Source organism: Piliocolobus tephrosceles, chromosome 21 (genome assembly GCF_002776525.5).
Source record: "Piliocolobus tephrosceles isolate RC106 chromosome 21, ASM277652v3, whole genome shotgun sequence".
Lineage (NCBI taxonomy): Eukaryota > Metazoa > Chordata > Mammalia > Primates > Cercopithecidae > Piliocolobus > Piliocolobus tephrosceles.
The window spans coordinates 12,069,972-12,093,335 of record NC_045454.1 but is presented as its reverse complement, the minus strand read 5'-3'; the positions used below and the strand labels follow the sequence as shown (position 1 = coordinate 12,093,335).

Genomic DNA, 23,364 nt, shown 5'->3' with positions numbered 1-23,364 from the left:
GGTCCCGGGGCCCTAACCCTCCAGAGCTCCCAGCAGTGCAGGGCCTTCTTGTATCCGCCTCCATCCAGTCCCCACCAACCGCAAGAACCCAGGGGGCCGCCCACCGCACACCCGGGGTGGGGGGAAGGGGTACCTGGTGGGGGGTGAAGGAGCGGACATGGGCCAGCAGAGGCTCCCGGAGCTCAGGGCACTTGTCAAAGACGGCTCCCAGCTGCTGGGGCGGCAGCTGCAGGATGACCTGGAAGCTCTGGGGCTTGGTGCGCTGGCAGCACTTGATGAAGCCCTCCCACACTTTGGGGTACTTCCACACCTGAACCAGGGAGGGAGGGAGCTGTCGGGAGGGGCACACAGGCAGTCCCCCAGCCTTGACACTGGGAGAAAGACCTTGCCAAGACCATGCCCAAATCCCACCATCCAAGATTCCTCTGGATGGGCCACAAGCAGCCCTGACCTCCCTCCAGAGGCCTTTTGTCTTCCCGATCCAGGCAGCTGGACCATGAGGGCAACTTGGGAAGGGGGTGGAACAAACTCAGAGCCGCCTTTTACCAGAGCTCCCCCTGGGCCAGGCCTAGGCTAAGTGCTGCGGGAGCACGTCTCATGACATTCCCACGGCAGTCTCCAGGGGGCGACATTAGCCCTGCTAAACAGCGGAGGTCCATGCCGGCGCCGGGACCCGTCCCGGGTCACGTGTACATTCTCACGGCAGCCTCCAGGGGGCGACATTAGCCCTGCAGGATTTGGTTTTTTGTTCCGTCACAGTATTTTTTTTTTTTTTTTTTTTTGAGACAGGGTCTTAATCTGTCTCCCAGACTAGAGTGCAGTGAGTGGTGTGTTTCTTTCTTACTGCAGCCCCAAACTCCTGGGCTCAAGCAGTCCTCCTGCGTCGGCCGCCCAAGGAGTTGGCATTACAGGTGTAAGCCATCACACCTGGCTTCATCGTCGTATTTCTAAAGCCCAAATTTCTAGCACTTCTTAAAAAATTGGACCATTTTTCAGCTCTGGGATGCATCCTGGCCGGGCACACAGCAGTGGAGGGTGAGCAGCAGCCATGCCTCTCCTGGATGCACACCCCTTGAGGGTTACCATAGCTCCTACCACCCAGCTGCCTTCCCTCATCACCTGGGAGCTGGCTCAGTCATAGACCCTGGAGCACTATTTTCTTGGCAAGGAGGCAGAGCAGAGCCTGCTGTCCTCCACCAGGCTTCCTCCAGGGTCAGGGGAAGGGGAGGGCAAGCAGACTAGAAGCCTGCTGGTTAGGTCTGCTGCTGTCTGCGGCCTGGGGGCGGGGTGGCCGGGGGTGGGTTACCTGCTTCATGATGAGGCGGGACAAGATGTTCATGACGAAGCCCCCCAGGCGGGGGTACATGGTCAGGGACTGGATGACGGTCCTCATGAGCAGCATGGGCAGGGGGCTCTGCTCCATCAGCTGCTGCATCACCACGGCCAGCACCTCTGACGTGTACACGTTCCGCTCCGCAAAGCACAGATTGGTGGCTGCGAGGAGGCGGAGAGTGGGCCTGTCCTCTCTGCCCAGCTGCCCCCTGGGAGGTGGGAGCCCTGGCCCTGCTGTCTGCCCATGTGAGGGGAAGACTTCTAAAGCCCTGACTTCTAAAGCCCCTGAGGGAGATAGGAAACTCCCCCCACCCAGCAGAAGGCACACTGCAGCCCCACCCTTGGAAAACCTGCAGGCTTCATTCAAGGGAGAAGACATCCAACTCCAGGAAGCCCCAAAATGGGTGGAACAGGGAACCCGTGGCCCCTCACTTTGAGGACAACCTTGGGGAAGATGTGTTGCTAAGCCCTGGGGGAGCGGCAGGGCCCCCCAACCCTGCCAGGGAGGGAAGGCAGCTGTTGGCTTCCACCAGCCCCTCCAGAGAGAACAGCAGTCCACAGACCAGCTTGTCAGAGGGCCAAGGGACTGCCCACTCAGTCCTGACAAGGATACAGGGCTTGCGCTGGTGCTGGGAAGATGGGGGGTGCCAGGCAAAGGGCTGTGCGGAGGTTATGAGCACAATCAGTAGAGTAATAGCAAAGGGAGGGATAAGAGGAGGCTGGGGCCGGGGCATACGATGAGCTCAACACCCAGTGCCACTACCAGTAGGACCCAGAGGGTTGGCACAGCACGAGCATCCAGGAAGGCAGGCCCTGGGGGTCTGTTCCCCAGGGGGTGGCCATGCCCCAATCCACTGTGCTAATGGGAGGCCCCAGGAGCTGCCTTTGAAGCCCTTCCCCAAACACCACTTGCCATGTGAATGTCAACCAGGAAGTCTTTATTGAGCCAGAAGAGCACCCCAACCACCCATATCCTTGAGGCTAACGGAGAACAGGGATGGGGTCTCTAAGGGAGGGGGAGGTGTAGACAGGTGGGAGGAGGCTGAATGGGCAGAGCAGAGTGGAGGCGACGACCTGTCAGAAACCGAGGAAGCCCCTGCTCTTCCTCAGGGCCAGGTGGTCACCGGTCCTGCCCTCTCAACCACCTAAAGGTTCCAGAATCACCCCTCCCCTCCTCCTCCTCTGTCAGCTTTGCCCTGGCCCCCAATCTGGGCCACCCCTGAGCCTCTGATCCATTCTCCATACAGCAGCCTGAAGGGTGTTTTGGAAAGCTCAGACCTGACTCTCCTCCCAGAGACCTTCGAGAAACAAGGCCAAATTCCCACCACAGCCTGCAAGACTCCTGTGGGCAGGCCCCAGGGGCGCCTTTCCTGATGGCTACGGCCTGACCTCCTCTCTTGACCAGGCCCCCTCTCGTATCCTAGGTCCAGAACCAGCCAGCGAGCACCTCCCTCAGGCCCTGCAGTCTCCTGCTGCTGCCGCCTACTCATCCTTCCTTGGTCTCAGCCCGAGTGTCCCCTTTTTCGGGAAGTCTTCCCTGATGTCCCACACCCAGGCTGGGTTATGTGGCCCCTCTGGGCTGCCCAGTCCCATGCCACCCCTCAGTTGTTACTGGCCAGGGACTTTGTGTCTCTTTCCCTGGACTGTAACTGGAGGGACAGGGTTAGGGCTGTCCTTCCTGTGTCCCCAGCACTACCCAGGATGGATATGGGTGAGCAGAGGTGCTGAGTTTTCTTAATGCTGGACTACCAGGAGTGGGTCTAGTTCTAGACAAGTTCCCCAGAGGAACAGGGTGGTCTATGGGGGAGTGAACAGTGCACAACAAAAGGACTGGACTTTGTGATCTGGAGCTTAGAGTGCAACCAGGAAGAATTCTGGTGCCCGAGGAGGAGAAAAACGTGGGCTGGGTCCTGGGGACACCAGCTGGAAGGTTGTCTAGCCTGCAGTGTGCAGGCCTGGCTGTGTTGGAAGAAAAGGGTAGGGTGGTATAGGGTAGGCCCCGCTGACCCCTCCAGGGGCCTGGCTCCTGGTGGCCTGTGTGGCCTCTGGCAAGGCTTTCTCCTGGGTTGAGGATCCTCAGGGGCCTGGCTCCTGGTGGCCTGTGTGGCCTCCGGCAAGGCCCTTTCTTCTGGGCCTAGGATCCTCAGGGCTTCTAATCTGGGTCCACAAATGGTCTTGGGGTGTGTGTGTGTATGTGTGAACCCCCTCGAACTGAATGCAAACAATATGAGCATACTGTCCTGGGAACGGGCTAGAACTTTCCTCAGATCACCAAAGGGGTCGGGGAACATGAAGACCACAGTCCTGGCCTATGAGCCTGGAGATCTTTCCTCCCTGCTGGTCTCCCACGAGAGGCCTTGGGGCCTCCTGGGTTTTAATATGGGTTTGACATTTCCATAAGCTCCTCTCTTGACCTTAAAAGTTTTTGAGAGAACTTGCAGAGGAAGGTTAGGAAGTAAGTCACTGAAAAGCTGTTTCAAGCTAGAACGCGAAAGTAAGCGGCACAGAGAGGAAGCCCTTTCCTGTTTGAGGGCGAGAAGAGAAAGCAAAGGACAGCAGTCTTCTGAGTAGAGAGGGCGACAGTGAGGGTGTCCAGCTCTGTGGGACAGGATGGCTCCTGGCCCAGAAACCTCGCTCAGGAGGAGCGGAGGGGCGGACACTCTCAGGGGAGGTGGTCCTCAGTCGCGGAACCGGCAGAGCTGGGATTCCCACCCAGGTCCGTTTCACTTCAGATTCTGTTTTTTCCACTACACCAGTTAGCTTCTGCGCGGCCCTGAGTAAGTCACCTAACCTCTCTGGAGCCTCCATTTCCTGTCTACACAATGGAAGTGAACATACTCACCAAGTGGCGGACCAGCAGGCTCAGGTCTGTAGGCCTTCAGGGAGAGCCCAGTGCACAGTGCTCAGTGAGTGGGGGCCATCGTGAGCCAGTCAGTTCGTCACCAACCCTGCCGCCCTGGAGGCAAGCTCTCCAGCCTCATCTACCCTAGGCCACAAGTGCCGTGGAGCCCTGGGTCTGCCCTGCTGCTGCGCCTCTGAGCCTCTGACTACCACTCACGGTGCGCCCTGCTTCCTTCTATTCCTCGGGGCTAGGGGTGGGGCTACCCGACTGCTTTAGGCCCACTCTGTACCAGCGCACAGCAGGTACATCAGAGTGCCTTAGACAGAGGCAGAAAAAGGTGGGTTGTAAAGGGTAAAACCTGGAAGGAAGGAAGAGGAGGAGGGGGGAGGGAGGAGGAGGCAAGAAAAGGAGGGAGGGAGGTGGCTCTCCGGAGCTCTGTGGGGCTGTGAGTGGCACAGTCTTTGACTTGGCAGATTCCAGTGGGGGCATGTGGGTGACTGAGGTCCTGCCCCTGTCGTCGCAGGGGCCAGGCCACTGGAGTGGCGGGGAAGCACCTCACCTTTGATGATGGATTTCATGTCACACTTCACAGAGTCGATGTTGTGTAATGCGATCAGGAGCTCTCCAGGGTTCAGCGGGGACAAGGCTGAGTTTCCCTCACCTGCGACGGGTGGGAGAAAGGGTGGGGGAGACAGAACGGACGCATAAGAGATGGGTCTGAGTTCCCCAGATTGGGGAGGCTGGGAGCAAAGATGAGGTGCCTTCTGCTTTCAGGGCTGAAACAGGGGAAGTGACTGACAACATAAAAAGGGGACACCGAAGGTAGCAGCAGCCCTTGGGCAGCCTAAGGTTGCCACCGTGTGCTCCTCCCCATCCTGGGCTCCCACCCTGGGTAGTGTGTGGCACGGCTGGGTCTCTCTGCCCCTGGGCTGTGCACCCTCGAGGGCAGGGTAGGACCACCTCATTGTGTGGTCCCCAACACAGACTCCAAAGCAGCACAGGGGCTCATGGGCATTTGCGGCACAGGACAAGATGAAGCCAGGCTGCAGCCTTCCAAAAAGTGGCTGGAGCCTTCAGCTGTTGTGGGGCCTGGGGAAGTGGAGGGGAGGAGGCTGGTGGGGTGGCTCTTTGCTGCTGCTATTTTGATGGTCCCAGAGCCATCTATGTGTGTGTTTTAAAGCACCAGGGTCTGCGTGGAACAGACATCCTCCATTCTTTCTTTAGCTCCAACCACTGGGGTAAGGGGCGAAGAATCCCTTCTACCTTACTTGCTAGTTTTTCTAAGTTGAAAGTTTTGTTTCTTTTTCACTGTGTCAAAACAAAATGCCCCTAGCCCACAGCTTGAGGGATTCAGGCAAGATCTGAGGAAGGGCCAGACTGCAGCCGGAACTGAGAGGGGCTGCGGTGTGGCCAGATCCTAGAAGGGAAGACGCTGCTGGAGCCTCCGGCCCCAGCTCCACGGTCTTGTCCCTGCTGTGAATGAAACCATCATCCAAGCATCCCGGAGGGTGGCCTGGGAGCTCCAGGACACATGGAAATGTCCAGTACAGCTGGTGTCCCAGGGAGCGGGATGTGCCCCCTCTCCCTGAGGGGGGCGCCTGCACCTTGCCTCCTGCCCCACACCTGGGTGGGTGGGCCTCCTGGTGGGGAGGAGGCTGCATCACCTACCATGCTGGGTGCCCAGCAGGCGGTTGAAGACTTCCTTCACCACGATGGGGTTGAGTTTGATGAGTTTAGGCAGGGCCTGGATCACCTCTTTCTATAGGGAGAAGGTGGTGGGGTGGGGGTTAAGTCAGATACACCCTCACTTCCCTTCTAGACAAGCCACCCCTTCTGCTCGCCCTGGGGAGCTGAGGGCAAGCTCTGGCTCACTGAGCCCCTCCTACTCTCACCACACCCTCAGGGCACAGCTTTCTCCCCAGCTCTCACTCCATCTGAGTCCCTTGCATGTCACGTGTGTGTGCCCCCAAGAGGCATCCTAATCCTTGTCTGACAGAGAAGAAAAGCGAGTCTCAAAGAAGGGAGGGGACCCGCTTGAGGTAGAGGAGGAAGCAGCAGAGCCACTGGCACCCGGGTGCCCATGCAAATGAGTCCAGGAGCTGCTCTGCATTTCCAGGGTACACAGGTGCCAAAGGCTTCCACGACTTCTGACCACAGGCAAGGTGCCTTCTGCACTCTGCTATGTGCCTCTGGCTCAACCGCTTCTGCAACACGCTGCCCCTCCCGGTCCCGTATGTCCCAGGTAGCAGGGACCGGGCCCCCAGCTCCATACCTTCTCCAGCCCATTGAGCACCGGGATGAGGAAGCGGACGTCTGGCAGTCGCTTGTGGTAGAGATCCCGGACCCGCTTCACCAGCTCCGGGGAGGGTGGGACTGCATGGAAGCAGCAGGAGACACCGAGTTGGAGGCAGAGGGGAGCGTGGGGGAGGGTGGGCACCCAGGAAAGAGAAGCAGGCGTGTGTGTGGGAAGGGATGGCAACTTCACAGCAGGAACTTTTCACCCTTGGCTGCTCCGTGCAATTAGCACCACACTGTTCCAGATGGAGAAACTGAGGCCCTAGGACAGGCAAAGACCCACAAGAGGTGCGACCATCTGGGGACCCAGTGGCTCGGATCCCCAGGACCCGGGGAAGGCTAAGGAGAGGGAGGAAAGCATGAAAGGTGGGGGTCTCCAGGGTCACCTTTGTCTGTGAGGCTGTGCAGACATCGTGTGACCAGTGTCTCTGCCCCCTTGGGACAGTTTTCCACCAGCAGGAGCAGCTCCGGGGAGTTCATGCCCATTCCTCGGATCTAGAGGCAGAGACAGGGATGACCACACCCAGGGTGAGAGCTTAGGGAAGCCTCAGGTGCTGCCGGCAGGGTGGCTGTGGGAAATGCTGGGGCTCAGGGTGAGACTGGTGACAGGGTTTGGAGGGTGGGGGAAAGGTGGGGAAGGGCGGGAGAGGTCAGAGAAACCTCGGCCTCTCCCTGCAGCCTCTCCGGATGTGGCCTGCTCCAGTTCCCAGCCCTGGCTGGGCTGTCCTCCAGCAGGCCACTCCTCTCTGGCTCAGACCTGACCTGACCTCGAATGCCTACCCCGTGCTTCACTCACTGGTGAAGATGTTTCTGGCTCCACCCACACCCACCCGCTTCGTGACTTGGTTTCTCATGCGTGGCTGGCTTGGCTGCGAGCCCAGACCAGGCTCCACCTGCTGCTGCTTCCTGAGCCCGTCCCGTGGTGAACGCCAAACACAGGAGCTGCGGCCAGGCTCCACTTTCGCCCAGTAACCTTTACGCTCCTGACTAAAACTGACTGTCTCTGCCCTCGGGAAGCTCACAGCCCCACAGGATCACTTTTCCACAGTTGGCTCACCTTGAGAATGGGGCTAAAAATGTTTCCTCCTGACTACAAGCCTGTTATCCCCATTTTCCAGGTAAGGGCCCCACTGAACCCAAACGGCAGATAGGTGGGGATTAACATACAGTTCTCTCCTCCATTTATCATGAAAATGTTCTGCAATCCAAAAATGTCAGGGACAGAAAAGAAAAAAAGTGGTTTCAAACCCTGCTGTAAACTGAAGTACAGACCTTCTAATCTCAGGTGACAGTATGTCACTGAGCTGCTTCTCATGTGGGCAGCCCTGTGGCTCTAGAGAGAGAGGTGGGAAGGACTTAAGTCTACGTAATGACAGCTAAAGAGTCCCATTAGCAACACCGGGAAGGTCAGCTCATAAACAGTGACAGTGACACAGAGGTTTATGTGCTTGAGTTCATGGACTCCTTGCATCAGCATGGAGGGACTGGACTGTCTACCCTAGTTTTACTGACAGGCCCAAGGTCGCAGTGAGAAAGCGACAAGTGAACGCGAACCCAGCTGTATTCAGCTCTAGGCTCCCATCTGCTGGGCCACTCTGATGTTTCCTCAGGAACTGATGAGTGACATGTGGACCGCCCACAAGCTACACAGCCTGGGTCGACCCGGGGCGACCACCCTTTGGGCTTGGCACACTCTGAGGTGGAGCAGGTTGGGGAAGAGCTGGAGCTGGGGACACAGCCCTGCCTGTGGGTGGGCAGGGCCTGGTGGGCTCAGGGGCCTCACCGGCTGCTCGATGACCCTCAGCACCGTCCGCTTGATGTCGGCGATCGCTTCAGTGTACACGGCCGCCAGCTCGTGGATCAGCTTGTGGTTCTGAGGCAGGAGAGCCAGGTAGAGGTAGAGACACTGCTTCACTGTCTCCTCCGTCCAGGGCGCTGCCACCTCTGACAGGGCAGGAGCGGCATCGGATTGGCCCACACTCTTCTCCAACTCCCTCGGACCCTCAGTAACTGTCCCTTTTTGGGCAGTGGAGCCAGGGAGGGCAGAGAAGGGAGCCGGGGCTGGGGAGCTAATAGTTCTAGGGCAGGGAAATGGGGTGGGACCAGGACTTCCTACTTCCAGCATCCCGACTGCCAACACACAAGGCACCTAGAAGGATCTTTCTAAAGTGCGATCCTGACCCTGTCCCTCTCCGCCTCCAAGCCCAGCCATGCCCTGTGGCCTCAGAATAAACCCCCAGCTCCCTGCCTCCCAGTGGCTGCCAGGTGTTGTATGGGGTGGCCCTGGCCTGCTGCTGCCCTGCTGCCCTCCATGGTGGTTACACACACTTTCTAACAGTCCCAAGGGCCCTGGTCTCTTTGCCTTTGCATCGACCCTCCTTTCTGCCTAGTCCACAGCACCTGCTCAGACTCTGGGCCTCCCAAAGGCCGTGCGTCTCCTGGGAATGCTTCCTGGCACCTGGGCCAGGCCTCCCGTGCTGCCCTATCATGGCCCCAAGACTTCCCATTTAAGGGTCCATTTACTCGGGGTCTGAGTCTACCTGTCTGTAATCCTGGGGGACCCAAGGCTCTGTTGAGGGGACCTGCCTGAGATGACCCTGCCTGGTCCTTCCTGGGGCCCCGATGGCTGGCTCTCCTTGTCCGCCAGATCTCTCTCCCTGACCCCCTAGGCTAGGTCAGATGCCCCCTACCCTTGACTCCCACAGCCCCCAGGTGGCTGTCCCAGTCCTGCCCGTTCCCGTCACTGGTGTCCGGGTGGCTTCCCCACTCAGCCCCTCTGCTCGCAGGGACCAGAGTGCGGACACAGCAGCACTCAACATGCATCTGATGACCTGCGCCCAACCTGTGTCTTTGTCAGCTCCAAACAGCACAGACGGTGGGTTGGGGTGCACCAGGAGCTGCAGGTAGTTGAGGGCAAATTTCTCTACATACTCCCGCAGCTGCTCCTTCTCATACATGCGTTTGATGAACAGCAGGGCCTGGGAGCGCACCTGAGGAGGAAGATGCAGAAGGGCGGGGTCAGGGAAGAGGGAAGAGGAAGAACAGCTATTCCTGCGAGTATGGCAACAGTCATGTGAAAACAGACCCGAGCCTGAGAAGGGGCAGCCCAGCTGTTACCAGGGCCCAGAGCTGGTCCCCAGCACAGGAGGCAGATATCCTGGCCAGGGCCAGACCCACAGCACCACCTTGCTGCCTGCCTCTCCAACCCATCTGCCCGTCACTGCTCCTTGCCTTGCTCACCAAGCTCCAAGCAGAGGGAGATCTCAGTTCCTTAAAAGTGCCACTCCCTGCCAAGTCTCCCTAGAACGCCTACTGCCAGCTAAACAGTTTCACTCAGACATTAACTGCCAAGACCTGTGAGGGCAGGGGCTGGTCCTGGGCACTCTGATTCCAGCAGCAGCACAAGGCCAAGGCCAGGGCCAGGGCCAGGGGTGTGCAATGAAGGTCTGCTGAATGAATAAACACGCTGCCAGGCAAGGGCTGGGGCAAAAGGCTGCAGGCAAGGATGGGTCAAGGGCGCTCTCAACCACAGCATGTGCACATTTGCCCCTCGTCTAGAGCACATCCAGCTATTCATTTTCCAGGTCTCAGCCCACATGTCCCCTCCTTGAAGGAAGCTTTCCTTGAAACACCTCCCCTGCCCACCCCACAACCAGATGGTCGGCCCCTCCCTCCTCAGGGCTCCGCAGCTGCACACTGCTCTGCTCAGCTGCTGAGCATGCTGGGTCCTCACTGCTGGCTGAGGCCACACTGGCTCCCCTGCTGGGCAATGCTCTCAGGCCCCGGCACAGGACTGGGCTGCATGAGGAGCCTGTGCTGGCCACCACAGGTGGACTAAGAGCGAGTTGGTTCCTCAGGATAGAGGTGGCCTCTGCAAACTGCAGGCTGAGGGCAGCCAGGAAGTGGAGCAGGGGATCACCTTGTCCTTCTCATGGGAGCTGAGGTCGAGAAGGACATGCAGGTACTGGAACTGGCGGGACGGGCGCTTGAAGATCAGGTCTCGAAGTGTGGACATGCCCAGATAGGTGCGACTCTGCAGCAAGAGGAAAGGGACCTGAGCTCAGCCCACCTGACTGCCTCTGACAAAACGGCCCGGTCCCTCATGAAACCCCCTGCCACAAGGTTTAGGCTGTGTGCCCTTCAGACCCCTCAGGGAGAGCCCTGTCCCTTGGCCCAGGCTGCAGGGACCAGGGCCTGTCCTCACCTCATCCTCGCAGTACTTGCGGATCACCTCCAGGGCACTCTCTGTGATAAGTGGCGCTTCCAGCACAACCTTGGTGAAGATCCTGCCAGAGATGGAGGGAGGGCCATGGCTGCAGAGGAAAAGGCCACCTGGCTCCCAGGCCCTGCTGAATTGTAGGAGCTCAGGGCCAGCAGGCCCTCCCTCAGGGGTTGCTTGTTCAAGCCCCTGGTTATGAAGCTTTGGAAGTGAAAAGACCAGGGTTCAAAAGCTGCCGGCTGGATGATCTAGGCAGAGGCTGCACCTCTCTGAAACTCATTTCTTCCTTTTGTCAAACAGGGATTCCTAACTTTATTCACTGAACATAAGAATGGGAGGGAATGATGGCGGGTGGAGAAGGGTGTGGGTATTTTAGATATGGTGGCCTCAAAAGGCCGCTTCGAAGTTACATTTGAGTAGACTGGTAGATGAGAAGCAGCCAACCACACACACAGTTGAGGGAAGAGCATTCCAGGCGGACAGAACAGGAAGCACTAGTGCCCTGAACTTGGCATGCTCGAGGAACAGATAGAAGGCCAATGTGGCTAATGTTCGCGGAGTAAAGCCAAAGAGATTGGGTAACATAACACCTCACTGGTCACTGTAAGGAGGCTGTGCTTTATCCTAAGAGCAATGGAGAACCATGGAAGGTTCCTCGTGGGGAAGAAATAAAAGGATTTATAGAATAAAGTGTTCCCGGAGCTGCTGTGTGGAGGACAGATGAGTAAGCTGAAGGCCACGGACAGGGAGGAAGCTACAGAACCAACTCAGGTAGGAAATGGGGTGTAGAGAAGTCTATCTCCAGGCCCATGGGTGAGCACTGTTATTTACGGATGGGAAAATGACAGAGGGGGAGTGACAAAGCCACTCAAACCATGCTCAGAGCAAGTGGCAGAGCTGGCGAACAGCTCAGGGAGTGCGACCTGCAGCTCACATGCAAAACTACAACCTTGAACGTGCCTCCAGAGGGGCGAGGAGGAGAGAAGACTTGGGATGGGCTCGAGGACTGACTTGGAGGGTGATGAAGAGGGAGGTGGTCAGAACCAAAAAGGGAGAGCAGCACCAGAAGAGGGGCCTCTTGGGGACAGGAGGGTGCAGGGTCAGCCCCTCACCCATCCTTCTGGTCTGGTTTCTCCTGCAGGCCGGACAGCAGGCGGATAAGGCAGTCCTCATACTTGTCCAGGGAGCCTGAGGCACCCGCGGCCAGATAGGCGTTGTACTCCTGGTAGAGCCAGGCGAAGGCCAGGTCCAGGCGGGCCCGCACATCCTCCAGGATGAAGGACAGGACCTCTGCCTTCAGGCCCGAGTTGAACTGTGTCACCAGGCTGGCCAAGATCTTTATGCGGACCTGGTGGGAGGGTGAGCCAGTACATCAGTGTAGGGTGGGCAATCCAGGGACTCCGCATTGCTGCCCTGCGACTCCTCCCACCCAGGCGCAGGAACTCTCAGAGCAGACACGGAGTGAAGCGAGGAAGGCCAGCCGAGGACCCTTATGCCCAGGAAGGTCCCGTTTGTGTGGCGGGGGGTGGGGGTGCCAGGGTGGGGATCGATCATCACAGGATAAAAACGAGTTTCTAGGAGCAGCACCCATGTACTTAGGTGCACAGAAAAGAATCCTCAAAGATTCCCCTCATTTGTGCCTTTGTCACCTTTGGAGAGGGGGATGGGGTGCAGGTGATGGCCACGGAAGACAGTACTGGATCTGGATCCCCCAGAAATATTTTTCAGCTCAGGGAGTATGTTTCTATACTACTAGCTAATCAAAAATTAACTTCACAGAATGGGGAAAAAGTCACTTTTCCCCATTCTTTGAAGGTAACAGTGCCAGCAAGTAGCAGAATCAGGAGTGAGAACCAGGTATATTTTGAAAGCTAAATAGTAACAGTAAGAACGTTAACAACCGTGAAGAACCAAGACCACAAGAGCAGCCCTCACTTGCAGAGGCCTCCCGGCACCCGCCCTGTGCACCTGAGCGCCTGTGTGCATGGCACGTTTCCTCCTTGTCACCCGGGAGGAGCTGCTGCTGCGTTCTCTGTTTTATGGAGGATGGGAGTGATCTGGAGAAGCGGCTGTGGCAGCAGAGCTGGGGTCCACAGCCAGGGAGGTTTGATGCCGGGGCCAGACTCTGTGCTGGATGTGAGGTAGACGCTTGGGTAGAGGGACTGGGAGGATGGGGTGGGGGGTGGCAGGGGCACACCTGGGCTGCCCCGCTGCAGGCCACAGCCTTCTCAGCCCGCAGGATCCGCTTCACAGCGCCCAGCTTCATGGCTTCCACCTGGGCATCAGTCAGGGGCTTCAGCACGTCGCTGAGACGGAATATCTTCTTGCGCCCACCAGCGCCTGCCAGCCTACGTGGAAGAGCAGTGACAGAGATGCAGTGACCCAGACTGCAGCACAGGCCTGTCTGGTGATTCTCCCAACTTCAAAGACTAGGTAGGCCACAGAGATGGCCTCCATCCCCCTGCTGCCTCTCCAATTCCTCTGTGTCTCTGAAGCACGGTGGGGCGGTGGATAAGAGGAAGGAAAAGGATGTTATTGTGGTTTGGCAGAGGGTGTCTTAAGAAAGGCTTCTGTAAGTGGGGATCTGAATGGAGACAGGGACAAGATACACAAATGTCTGGAGGACCAGCTCTCCAGGCAAAGGCCCTTAGGTGCGAACCTGCTTGTGGGCGCGACTGGAGGAGGGTAAGGGTAGCAGAGAGCTCGGAGGGTAGCAGATCCTGCTCAGCTGTGTTAGTAAAACTTGGGGCCAGGCGCGGTGGCTCACGCCTGGAATCCCAGCACTTTGGGAGGCTGAGGCGGGCAGATCATGAGGTCAGATCAAGACCATCCTGGCGAACATGGTGAAACCCCGTCTCTATTAAAGATACAAAAAATTAGCTGGGCGTAGTGGCGGGCACCTGTAGTCCCAGCTACTCGGGAGGCTGAGGCAGGAGAATGGTGTGAACCCAGGAGGCGGAGCTTGCAGTGAGCGGAGATCGCACCACTGCACTCCAGCCTGCGTGACAGAGCGAGACTCCGTCTCAAAAAAAAAAAAAGACTTGAGTGGCCGGGACTGGCTGGATTTTGTGGTGTGTAAGGGAGGTAATAATGGGGACAATGATGGTGACAGCCAGTAGCATTTACTACACATCAAAACCATGCGAAATGCTTGACAATCACAATCACTTTCACTCGAGTTATCTAATCTAGTTGTCTAACCATCACCATCACCACGAACTAATTTAATTCTTCTTTGATCCTTACAAAAAAGATTGTATCATTATCCCAATTTTAGACATAAAAAAGGGTTTTTGTTTTGTTTTTTTTACAGGAAAGAAAACAGCAAAGGCTTATGGTTATGGTACTGACTCGGGAGTCAGGAAGAACCCAGTCCAGACACACACACGGGCTGAGAATCTGACCCTCAGGGCTCCTGTCCTGCCTTAGCACGCAGAAAAGGACTCACCGGGGCTGAGTGACAGGGATAATGGGCTCTGGCCTCCTCTTGGCCTGCGGTGCCTCTTCCTCCAGAGGGGACATGGAGCTCAGGGAGCCCACCACCGAGATGGCTTGGCCCTGGGCTGACAGGCGCCGCTTGATCAGGACACTCTCCGTCTTCACCACCTTCTCCTCCTTGGGCTCCTCCTTGCACTGTTTGGTCTGCTCTACACCTAAGGGGGAGGCAGCAAACGGACACCCAGTGTTTGAGACCCACCTGCTCCAACCCGAGGACCTCCTATGTGCCCGGCTCTGTTCTGAGCCTTGTACACACAAAACCTTGTTTAAATCCACACAACACTGTCCTGGAGTGGGTGCTCTTTTCATCCCCACTTTTCAGTACAACTGAGGCTCAAACTAGAAATGCCACTAATTGCTGGGGGGAGCAGCAAATGCTACAGACTCTTTGGAAACATTATGAGCAGTTTTTGTTTTGTGTTTTTGTTTTGAGACTGGGTGTCACTCTGTCACCCAGGCTGGAGTACAGTGGTGCAATCAGGGCTCACTGCAGCCTCGACCTCCTGGGTTCAAGCAATCCTCCTGCCTCAGCCTCTCAGCCTCCCAACTAGCTGGGACTACAGGCACATGCCAACATACCTAGCTAAGTTTTGTGTTTTTTGTAGAGACGAGGTCTCCATATGTTGCCCAAGTTAGTCTTGAACTCCTGGGCTCAAGGGATCCTCCCGCCTTGGCCTTCCAAAGTGCTGGGATTACAGGTATGAGCCACTGTACCCAGCCCTCATCTGTTTTTTTATTTGGAGACAGTTTTGCTCCATCACCAAGGCTGGAGTGCAGTGGCTTGATTCTGATTCGCTGCAGCCTCCGCCTCCTGGGTCCAAGCCATTTTCCTGCCTCAGCTTCCCGAGTAGCTAGGATTATAGATGCCCACCGCCATGCCCAGCTAATTTTTGTATTTTCAGTAGAGACGGGGTTTCGCCGCGTTGGCCAGGCTGGTCTCAAACTCCTGACCTCAGGTGATCCACCCGCCTCAACCTCCCAAAGTGCTGGGACTACAGGTGTGAGCCACCACACCCAGCCTGCAGCAGATTTTAATAGCACTGATCACACACCCTATGACCCAATGGTTCCACTCCTTGGTATATGCCAAGACAGATGACAGCATGTGTACATGAAGAGAGCTGGACACAAATATTCACAGCAGCTTTATTTCCAATGGCCCAAAACTCGAAAGAAGCCATAGGTCCATCAATACCGGTGTGGATAAACCAATGATTATATATTCATGTAACAGAATACTACTAAGCAATAAAAAAACCAACTAGCACCTCACACGACAACATGGAAGAATCTCAAAAATGTACAGTAGGCTGGGCACGGTGGCTCATGCCTGTAATACCAGCACTTTAATAGGCCGAGGAGAGTGGATCACCTGAGGTCAGGAGTTCAAGACCAGCCTGGCCAACATGGTGAAATCCATCTCAAAAACACACACACACACACACACACAAAAAAATCTGCCAGGTGTGGTGGCACATGCCTGTAATCCCAGCTACTTGGAAGGCAGGATAATCACTTGAACCCGGGAGGCAGAGGTTGCAGTGAGTCAAGATCGTGCCATTGCACTCCAGCCTGGGTGACACAGTAAGACTCCGTCTCAAAAAAAAAAACCCAGCAAAAAGCAAAAACTTAGCCAGACATGGTGGCGACGGGTGCCTATAATCCCAACTACTCAGGGAGGCTGATGCAGCAGAATCACCTGAATCCAGGAGGCAGAGGTTGCAGTGAGCCAAGAAAGTGCCACTGCACTCCAGCCCGGGCCACGAGAGCAAAACTCCTTCTCAAATAAATAATAAATAAAAATAAACAAACAAAAAAACACAAAAAACCGTATAGTAAGCCAGAGAAGCCAGACTTGGTGATCTTATTTAGTCTAGTTCAAGAATAGGTAAAACTAGGGCCGGGTACAGTGGCTCACACCTGTAATCCCAGCACTTTGGGAGGCTGAGGTGGGCAGATCACGAGGTCAGGAGATGGAGACCATCCTTGTGAACATGGTGAAACCGTCTCTACTAAAAATACAAAAAACTAGGGCCGGGTGCAGTGGCTCACGCCTGTAATCCCAGCACTTTGGGAGGCTGAGGCGGGTGGATCACGAGGTCAGGAGATCGAGACCATCCTGGCTAACATGGTGAAACCCCGTCTCTACTAAAAATACAAACAATTAGCTGGGCATGGTGGCAGGTGCCTGTAGTCCCAGCTACTTGGCAGGCTGAGGCAGGAGAATAGTGTGAACCTGGGAAGCGGAGCTTGCATGAGCTAAGATCGCGCCACTGCACTCCAGCCTGGGCGACAGGGCGAGACTCCGTCTCAAAAAAATAAAAATACAAAATACAAAAATTAGCTGGGTGTAGTGGCATGTGCTTGTAGTCCCAGCTACTCGGGAGGCTGAGGTAGGAGAAATCACTTGAACCCAGGAGGCAGAGGTTGCAGTGAGCCAAGATCATGCCATTGCACTCCAACCTGGGCGACAGAGCAAGACTCCATCTCAAAAAACAAACAAACAAAAAAAAAAACCCAAAAAAACTAGCCAGGTGTGGTGGTGGGCACCTGCAGTCCCAGCTACTCGGGAGGATGAGGCAGGAGAATCGTTTGAACCTGGGAAGTGGAGGTTGCAGTAGTAAGCTGAGACTGCGTCACCGCACTCCAGCCTGGGCGACAGAGGGAGACTCTGTCTCAAAGGAAAAAAAAAAAAAAAAAAAAGAAATATTATATATAATTACCTTTGAACTATGTGTAAAAGAAACATAAATGAATTTCATGTTTAGACTTGGGTCTCATCCCTAAGACACTTCATCATGTACATGCAAATATTCCAAATGCAAAGGTCTGAAATCTGAAACACTTCCGGCCCCAAGCATTTTCTTTTTTTGAGACGGAGTCTCGCTGTCGCCCAGGCTGGAGTGCAGTGACCGGATCTCAGCTCACTGCAAGCTCCGTCTCCCAAGTTCACGCCATTCTCCTGCCTCAGCCTCCTGAGTAGCTGGGACTATAGGCGCCCGCCACCTTGCCCGGCTAGTTTTTTGTAATTTTTAGTAGAGACGGGGTTTCACCGTGTTAGCCAGGATGGTCTTGATCTCCTGACCTCATGATCTGCCCGTCTCGGCCTCCCAAAGCGCTGGGATTACAGGCTTGAGCCACCGCGCCCGGCCCCAAGCATTTTCAATAAGGGATATTTAACCTGTGTCTTGATCTGGGTGATGGTTACACTGGTGTGTTCACTTTGTGAAAATTCACTAAGGTCTATAGTTAAGAGTTCTGCATTTTACTTATGTGTATTATACCTTAATAGTACTGTTAAAACGGGGTAAAACTATGAAGCTCGGAGAGGTTAACTAACTTGACCGAAGTCATACAGCTATTAAGTGGATGAGATCTGATTCAACTCAAACCTCAAACCCAGGTCTGTTGGATTTCAAAGCCCAGGACTTAAAAACACTGAGCTATCCATCTGTGGTACCTGTCATTATCTACACCTTAGCTCCTACATGATTTTCATCTGCACCACAAGAAGGTGCTCTTCCAGTAAGGAGAACCCAGAAGCCACAAGTGCCAACCCCTGGCCCAGGTTAGGGCCAGGATACACTCACCTGGTCCCAGTCCGGCAGCTGTCATCTGTGTGGCCATGAGCCGAGCCAGGTGCTTGATCTGGGCTTCTGTGCCTGCTGACTCCACAGGGGTGTAGATGGCCTGGAAAGAGGCTGGCATGGCCTCGGGCAGGTACACCATGCTGATGAGGACCTGTGGGATGCCCAGGAAGAGAGCCTCTCCTTAATCATTAACTCAACAAGCATTCTTTCCATGGCCATGCCAATACTGGGGAAACAGCAGTGCCTAAAACTGACTTGGGCCTGCTCTGCTGGAGCTCAGCCTCTTGAGGAAGTCACAGAAAATAAATAACGATACAGTGTAGTGCCTGAGAGAGGAACGTGAAGGGTACTGTAAGCCACAGCAGGAGCCAGGCAAAGCAAGGGCTCCCTGGGCAAGAGAACTGACGGAGGGCAAGAGTCAGCCTAATATAGGACAAGGTTTTGCCGTGGGAGGGATGTGTATTCCCCATAGAGAAACACCATGGGAGAAGGCTAAGCAGCAGCAGAGCTGGCACCCTGTCCAAAGAACAAAAGAGGCCAGGTGCAGTGGGTCATACCTGCAATCCCAGCACTTTGACAGGCTAAGGCAGGTAGATCACTTGAGGTCAGGAGTCCAAGAACAGCCTGGCCAACATGGTGACACCCTGACTCTACTAAAAATACAAAAATTAGCCAGGCGCAGTGGCACGTGCCTGTAGTCCCAGCTACTCAGGAGGTTGAGGCAGGATAATTGCTTGAACCCGGGTGACAGCGGTTGCAGTGAGCCAAGATAGCGCCACTGCACTCCAGCCTGAGTGACAGAGCAAGACTGTGTCGGAAGGAAGGGAGGGAGGGAGGGAGGGAAGGAAGGAAGGAGCGAGCAAAAAGAGGTTCAGTGAAAAGCGTAAGGACTGGGAATTGACTTCAAATAACAAGCAAACAAAAAACCCCCCAGAATCCTAACAGAGAACATCCATGGATGCCAGCGATTAGTAACAAAAGATAATTTCATTTATTTTTATTTATTTTTTGAGATGGAATCTCAGTCTGTCCCTCAGGCTGGAGTGTGGTGGCACAATCTTGGCTCACTGAAACCTCTGCCGCCCGGGTTCAAGCCATTCTCCTGCCTCAGCCTCCCAAGTAGCTGGGATGACAGGTGCCTGCCACCACACGTGGCTAATTTTTGTATTTTTAGTAGAGATGGGGTTTCACCATCTTGGCCAGGCTGGAAAAGGACAATTTCAAACTCCCAATACATTTGGAGCTTTAAAAAAAATTTATGCTGGGTGCGGTGGCTCACACCTGTAATTCCAGCACTTTGTGAGGCCGAAGTGGGCAGGCAGATCACGAAGTCAGGAGATCAAGACCATCTTGGTTAACACGGTGAAACCTCATCTCTACTAAAAATACAAAAAACTTAGCCGGGCGTGGTGGCAGGTGCCTGTAGTCCCAGTTACTCAGGAGGCTGAGGCAGGAGAATAGCGTGAACCCAGGAGGCGGAGCTTGCAGTGAGCTGCGATCGCGCCACTGCACTCCAGCCTGAGCAACAGAGCGAGACTCAGTCTCAAAAAAAAAAAAAAAAAAAATTATTTTTTCTTAGAGACAGGGTCTTATTCTATTGTCCAGGATAGAGTGCAGTGGCGCCATCATAGCTCACTACAGCCTCAAATTCCTGGGCTCAAGCAATCCTCCTGCTTCAGCCTCTCCTGTGGCTGGGATCATAGGTACATGCCACTATGTCCGGCTATTTTTTTTATTTTTATTTTTGTAGAGACAGGGTCTTGCTATGTTGCCAAGGCTACACAGTGAACTTTAAATGCACACTCTAAGTAATAACTAATTACAACAGAAAGATAATGAAACTACTATAAATTAAAATGTGTGGAGTGCAGCTAAAATAGTACTTAGATGGAAAATCAAATCCTTAAATGCTTGCTTACATTGGAAAAGATGACTAAAAATTCATGAGCCAATCACTTAAAACCATGGGGAAAAACATTCAAATAAAGTAGCAGGAAAGAAATAAAGGCAACAGAAATAAAACAGATAAAGTGCCAAAAGAATGTGAACAAAACAAAGAGCTAGTTCTTTTGAGATCACTGGAAATAAGCAAATATTTTGCAAGATTGGACATAGTAGTAGCAACAGAAAAGGGGCACATTACAGATATATGGTATTTTACACTACGAATAGCAGGCATTTTTATAAATGGTGAGGAACAACTTTATGGCAAAACTGAAAAGGTCAATTCCTAGCGTGTGATAAGACAAAAGGTAGAATGGCTGGGCGTGGTGGCTCACGCCTGTGATCCCAGCACTTTGGGAGGCCGTGGTGGGCGGATCACCTGAGGTCAGGAGTTCGAGACCAGCATGACCAACATGGTGAAACCCTGTCTCTACTAAAAACACAAAAATTAGCTGGGTGTAGTGGTGGGCACCGGTAATCCCAGCTATTCAGGAGGCTGAGGCAAGAGAATCGCTTGAACCCGGAAGGCGGAGGTTACAGTGAGCCAAGATCGTGCCATTGCACTCCAGCCTGGGCGACAAAGCAAGACTCCGCCTCAAAAAAAAAAAAAAAACAAGGTAGAACAAATTAACAGAAGCCAGATCAAAGACGGCTGACTAAGGCAAGTGGAACTTAAATTTTACTTAAAGGAAGTTGGAGCCAGGTAGCAAGTGAGGGTTGGGCTTCAGGTGAAAAAGGTGGGCCTGGCCCAGGTCAAGTGCTGCAGGGGTGGAAAAGAGGGCAAGGGTTAGGGAGAGAAGGAAAAGAAGTTCACTCTCAGTTTCTGGTCTGGGAACTAGGTGGGGCCTGCAGAGGAGCGTGGGAAGAAAGTGGAAAAGTGTAGATCTGCTGTGTGAGTCTGAGGTGCTCCTGGGACATCCCAGTGGAGGACGATCAGAAGCGGGCTGCATAACCAGGCCTGAGGCTCACTGATGTAGTTTTGGGTATTTGTTCCTTCCCAAATCTCATGTTGAATTGCAATCCCCGATGCTGGAGGTGGGGCCTGGTCAGGGGTGTTTGGATCGTAGGGGGGATCCCTCATGGCTTGGTGCTGTCTTCGGGACAGCAAGTTCTCACAAGATCTGGTCATTTAAAAGTGTGTGGCACCTCCCTGCCCCAAAACACTCCCTCTCACTTGCTCCTGCTCTGCCACGTGAGATGCCTGCTTCCCCTTCACCTTTTACTATGATTGGAAGTTTCCTGAAATTTCCCCAGAAGCGAAGCAGATGCCAGCACCATGCGTCCTATACAGCCTACAGAACTGTAAACCAATTAAACCCCTTTTCTTTATAAATTAGGAGGGTACTCTGGAGGTGGACAGTGTGAAGTGGAGGCAGGAGAAAGACCAAGGAGATCCTTCCTTTCTGCCCTGGGGGAAAACACTCCCCACCCATCCTCACCAGATTGGCCACATTATCAGGCGTCAGCAGAGGCTGCAGGAACTCAGCTGTGATGTCTGTGTCTGACTGGCTGGAGATCTGGGCTGAGGCCTTTGAGGTCCCTGATGGGCCTGGTTCCAAGTCCTTGTCCTCATCGTCCTCCCCAAGGTTGGGCTCTGGGATAAGGGAAAAGAACAAGATGCTGGCTAGAGAGAGAGCAGCAGGCCCTCCATCCCGGGGCGCCCAGGTAGTCCCTGCCTCTAGTCAGCCTCAGCAAACAGCAGATAAAGATCCAGGCTGCAGCTCTGCCTCTGGCACCAAAGCACTGTATGACCCTGGGCAACTACCTGACTCACTCTGGGCCTCAGTTCTCCTGATCTGGGAAATGGGAGTAAGCCACATCCCTGCAGCTTATCATGCTGAGCTCTAGGAAAAGATTATTATTATTATTACTATTTTTTGAGACAGCCTTGCTCTGTTGCCAAGGCCGCAGTGCAGTGGCATGATTTCGGCTCACTGCAACCTCCGCCTCCCAGGTTCAAGTGATTCTCCTGCCTCAGCCTCCCAAGTAACTGGGATTACAGGCATGCGCTACCAGGCCCAGCTAATTTTTTTTGTATTTTTAGTAGAGATGGGGTTTCACCATGTTGGCCAGGCTGGTCTCAAACTTCTGACATCAGGTGATCCACCTGCCTCAGCCTCCCAAAGTGCTGGGATTATAGGCGTGAGCCACCACGCCTGGCCTTGTGCAGTTGTTTAGAAGGCACTTTGGCAATGGCTATCAAGAATGTACACTCAGTAGTTAAGGGCACACCTGGTACTTAGACCTTGATTTCTGAAACTATTCCCCACTTAAAGGAAACCAGGGCTCCTTAGAAAGAAAGAATGATTCCAGGGCTGGTGCAAGGCCAGTACAAGAGGAATCTAGAATATCTTGTCATGCTAGTAAGTAAGTGAAATGCTCAAAACAACTTATTCCTGATAATAAGTGGGAAGAAGAAAAAGTCCTTCCTTACAGCTGAATGTCAACTAATAAATGTAGAAGGAAAATCTCTTTGGAGCCAGGATAGAATAATAGACTCAGGCAATAATCATCATTGGATGTTAAAACCACTGGGTGAGGCCAGGCACGGTAGCTCACGCCTGTAATCCCAGCACTTTGGGAGGCCAAGGCAGGCAGATCACAAGGTCAGGAGATCGAGACCATCCTGGTCAACACAGTGAAACCCCGTCCCTACTAAAAAAAAATACAAAAAATTAGCCAGGTGTGGTGGCGGGCACCTGTAGTCCCAGCTACTTGGGAGGCTGAGGCAGGAGAATGGTGTGAACCTGGAAGGTGGAGCTTGCAGTGAGCCGAGATCATGCCACTGCACTCCAGCCTGGGTAACAGAGCGAGACTCCGTCTCAAAAAAAAACCCAAAAAAACCACTGGGTGAACGTTTAAAGAGAAACATGTATTTTACATAGTTTCAAGTATCTCCCCCAGCTTATTACTGAAAAAGAGAAAAATGGCACTTGACACTAGAGAAAGCTGGTTGATACTGTCTTAACCAAGTGTTCACAGTTAACATCTCCAACAATGGGACACCATGTGCCTCCTGATCCCATGTACTGAGGCAACCAGGGGATCATTTCTGTAGCGTTCCTGCCAAAAATGCCTAACCTGACTCCAATCACAAGGCAAGAGCAAACCCAAATGAAGGGCATTCCACCAAACAACTGTCCTGGACTCTTAACAGTGTCAATGTCACGAGACACAAAGGAAGGCTGAGGAACTGATTCAGGACATGCCAACTGAACGCAATGTGTGGTCCACGCCTCATAAGAGTACACAGTTTTTAGTACTATTTTTATAACTTGTCTGTAAATTCAAAATTATTTCAAAGTAAAAAGCTTAAAGAAACAGAAAGAGGCTGGGCGTGGTGGCTCACGTCTATAATCCCAGCACTCTGGGAGGCTGAGGGGGGTGGGTTGCTTGAGGTCAGGAGTTCGAGACTAACCTGGCCAACATGGTGAAACTCCGTCTCTACTAAAAATGCAAAAAAATTAGTGGAACATGATGATGCACGCCTGTAGTCCCAACTACTCGGGAGGCAGAGGAGGGAGAATCTCTTAAACTTGGGAGGCAGAGGTTGCACTGAGCCAAGATCAAGATCAGGCCACTGCACTCCAGCCTTTTTGACAGGACGAGACTGTCTCAAAAAAAAAAAAAAAAAAAAAAAAAAA

General features: G+C 54.0%; 1 protein-coding gene across 3 annotated transcripts in view; it reads right to left on the bottom strand.

The window, feature by feature from the left end:
* The window catches only part of SYMPK (symplekin), a 48,669-nt gene that overhangs the window by 1,212 nt on the left and 24,093 nt on the right, over positions 1 to 23,364 (bottom strand). For all 3 annotated transcript variants that reach the window (XM_023182364.2, XM_023182365.3, XM_023182366.2), the window contains 15 exons: positions 21,160 to 21,314; positions 17,777 to 17,927; positions 14,137 to 14,341; positions 12,886 to 13,036; positions 11,801 to 12,036; positions 10,674 to 10,755; positions 10,389 to 10,502; positions 9,312 to 9,459; positions 8,253 to 8,413; positions 6,856 to 6,964; positions 6,447 to 6,547; positions 5,843 to 5,933; positions 4,734 to 4,835; positions 1,307 to 1,494; positions 134 to 310 (listed from right to left, as the gene is read on the bottom strand). In XM_023182364.2, the coding sequence (XP_023038132.1) occupies positions 134 to 310; positions 1,307 to 1,494; positions 4,734 to 4,835; positions 5,843 to 5,933; positions 6,447 to 6,547; positions 6,856 to 6,964; positions 8,253 to 8,413; positions 9,312 to 9,459; positions 10,389 to 10,502; positions 10,674 to 10,755; positions 11,801 to 12,036; positions 12,886 to 13,036; positions 14,137 to 14,341; positions 17,777 to 17,927; positions 21,160 to 21,314 (2,171 nt within the window). The remainder of the gene's footprint in view (positions 1 to 133; positions 311 to 1,306; positions 1,495 to 4,733; positions 4,836 to 5,842; positions 5,934 to 6,446; positions 6,548 to 6,855; positions 6,965 to 8,252; positions 8,414 to 9,311; positions 9,460 to 10,388; positions 10,503 to 10,673; positions 10,756 to 11,800; positions 12,037 to 12,885; positions 13,037 to 14,136; positions 14,342 to 17,776; positions 17,928 to 21,159; positions 21,315 to 23,364) is intronic.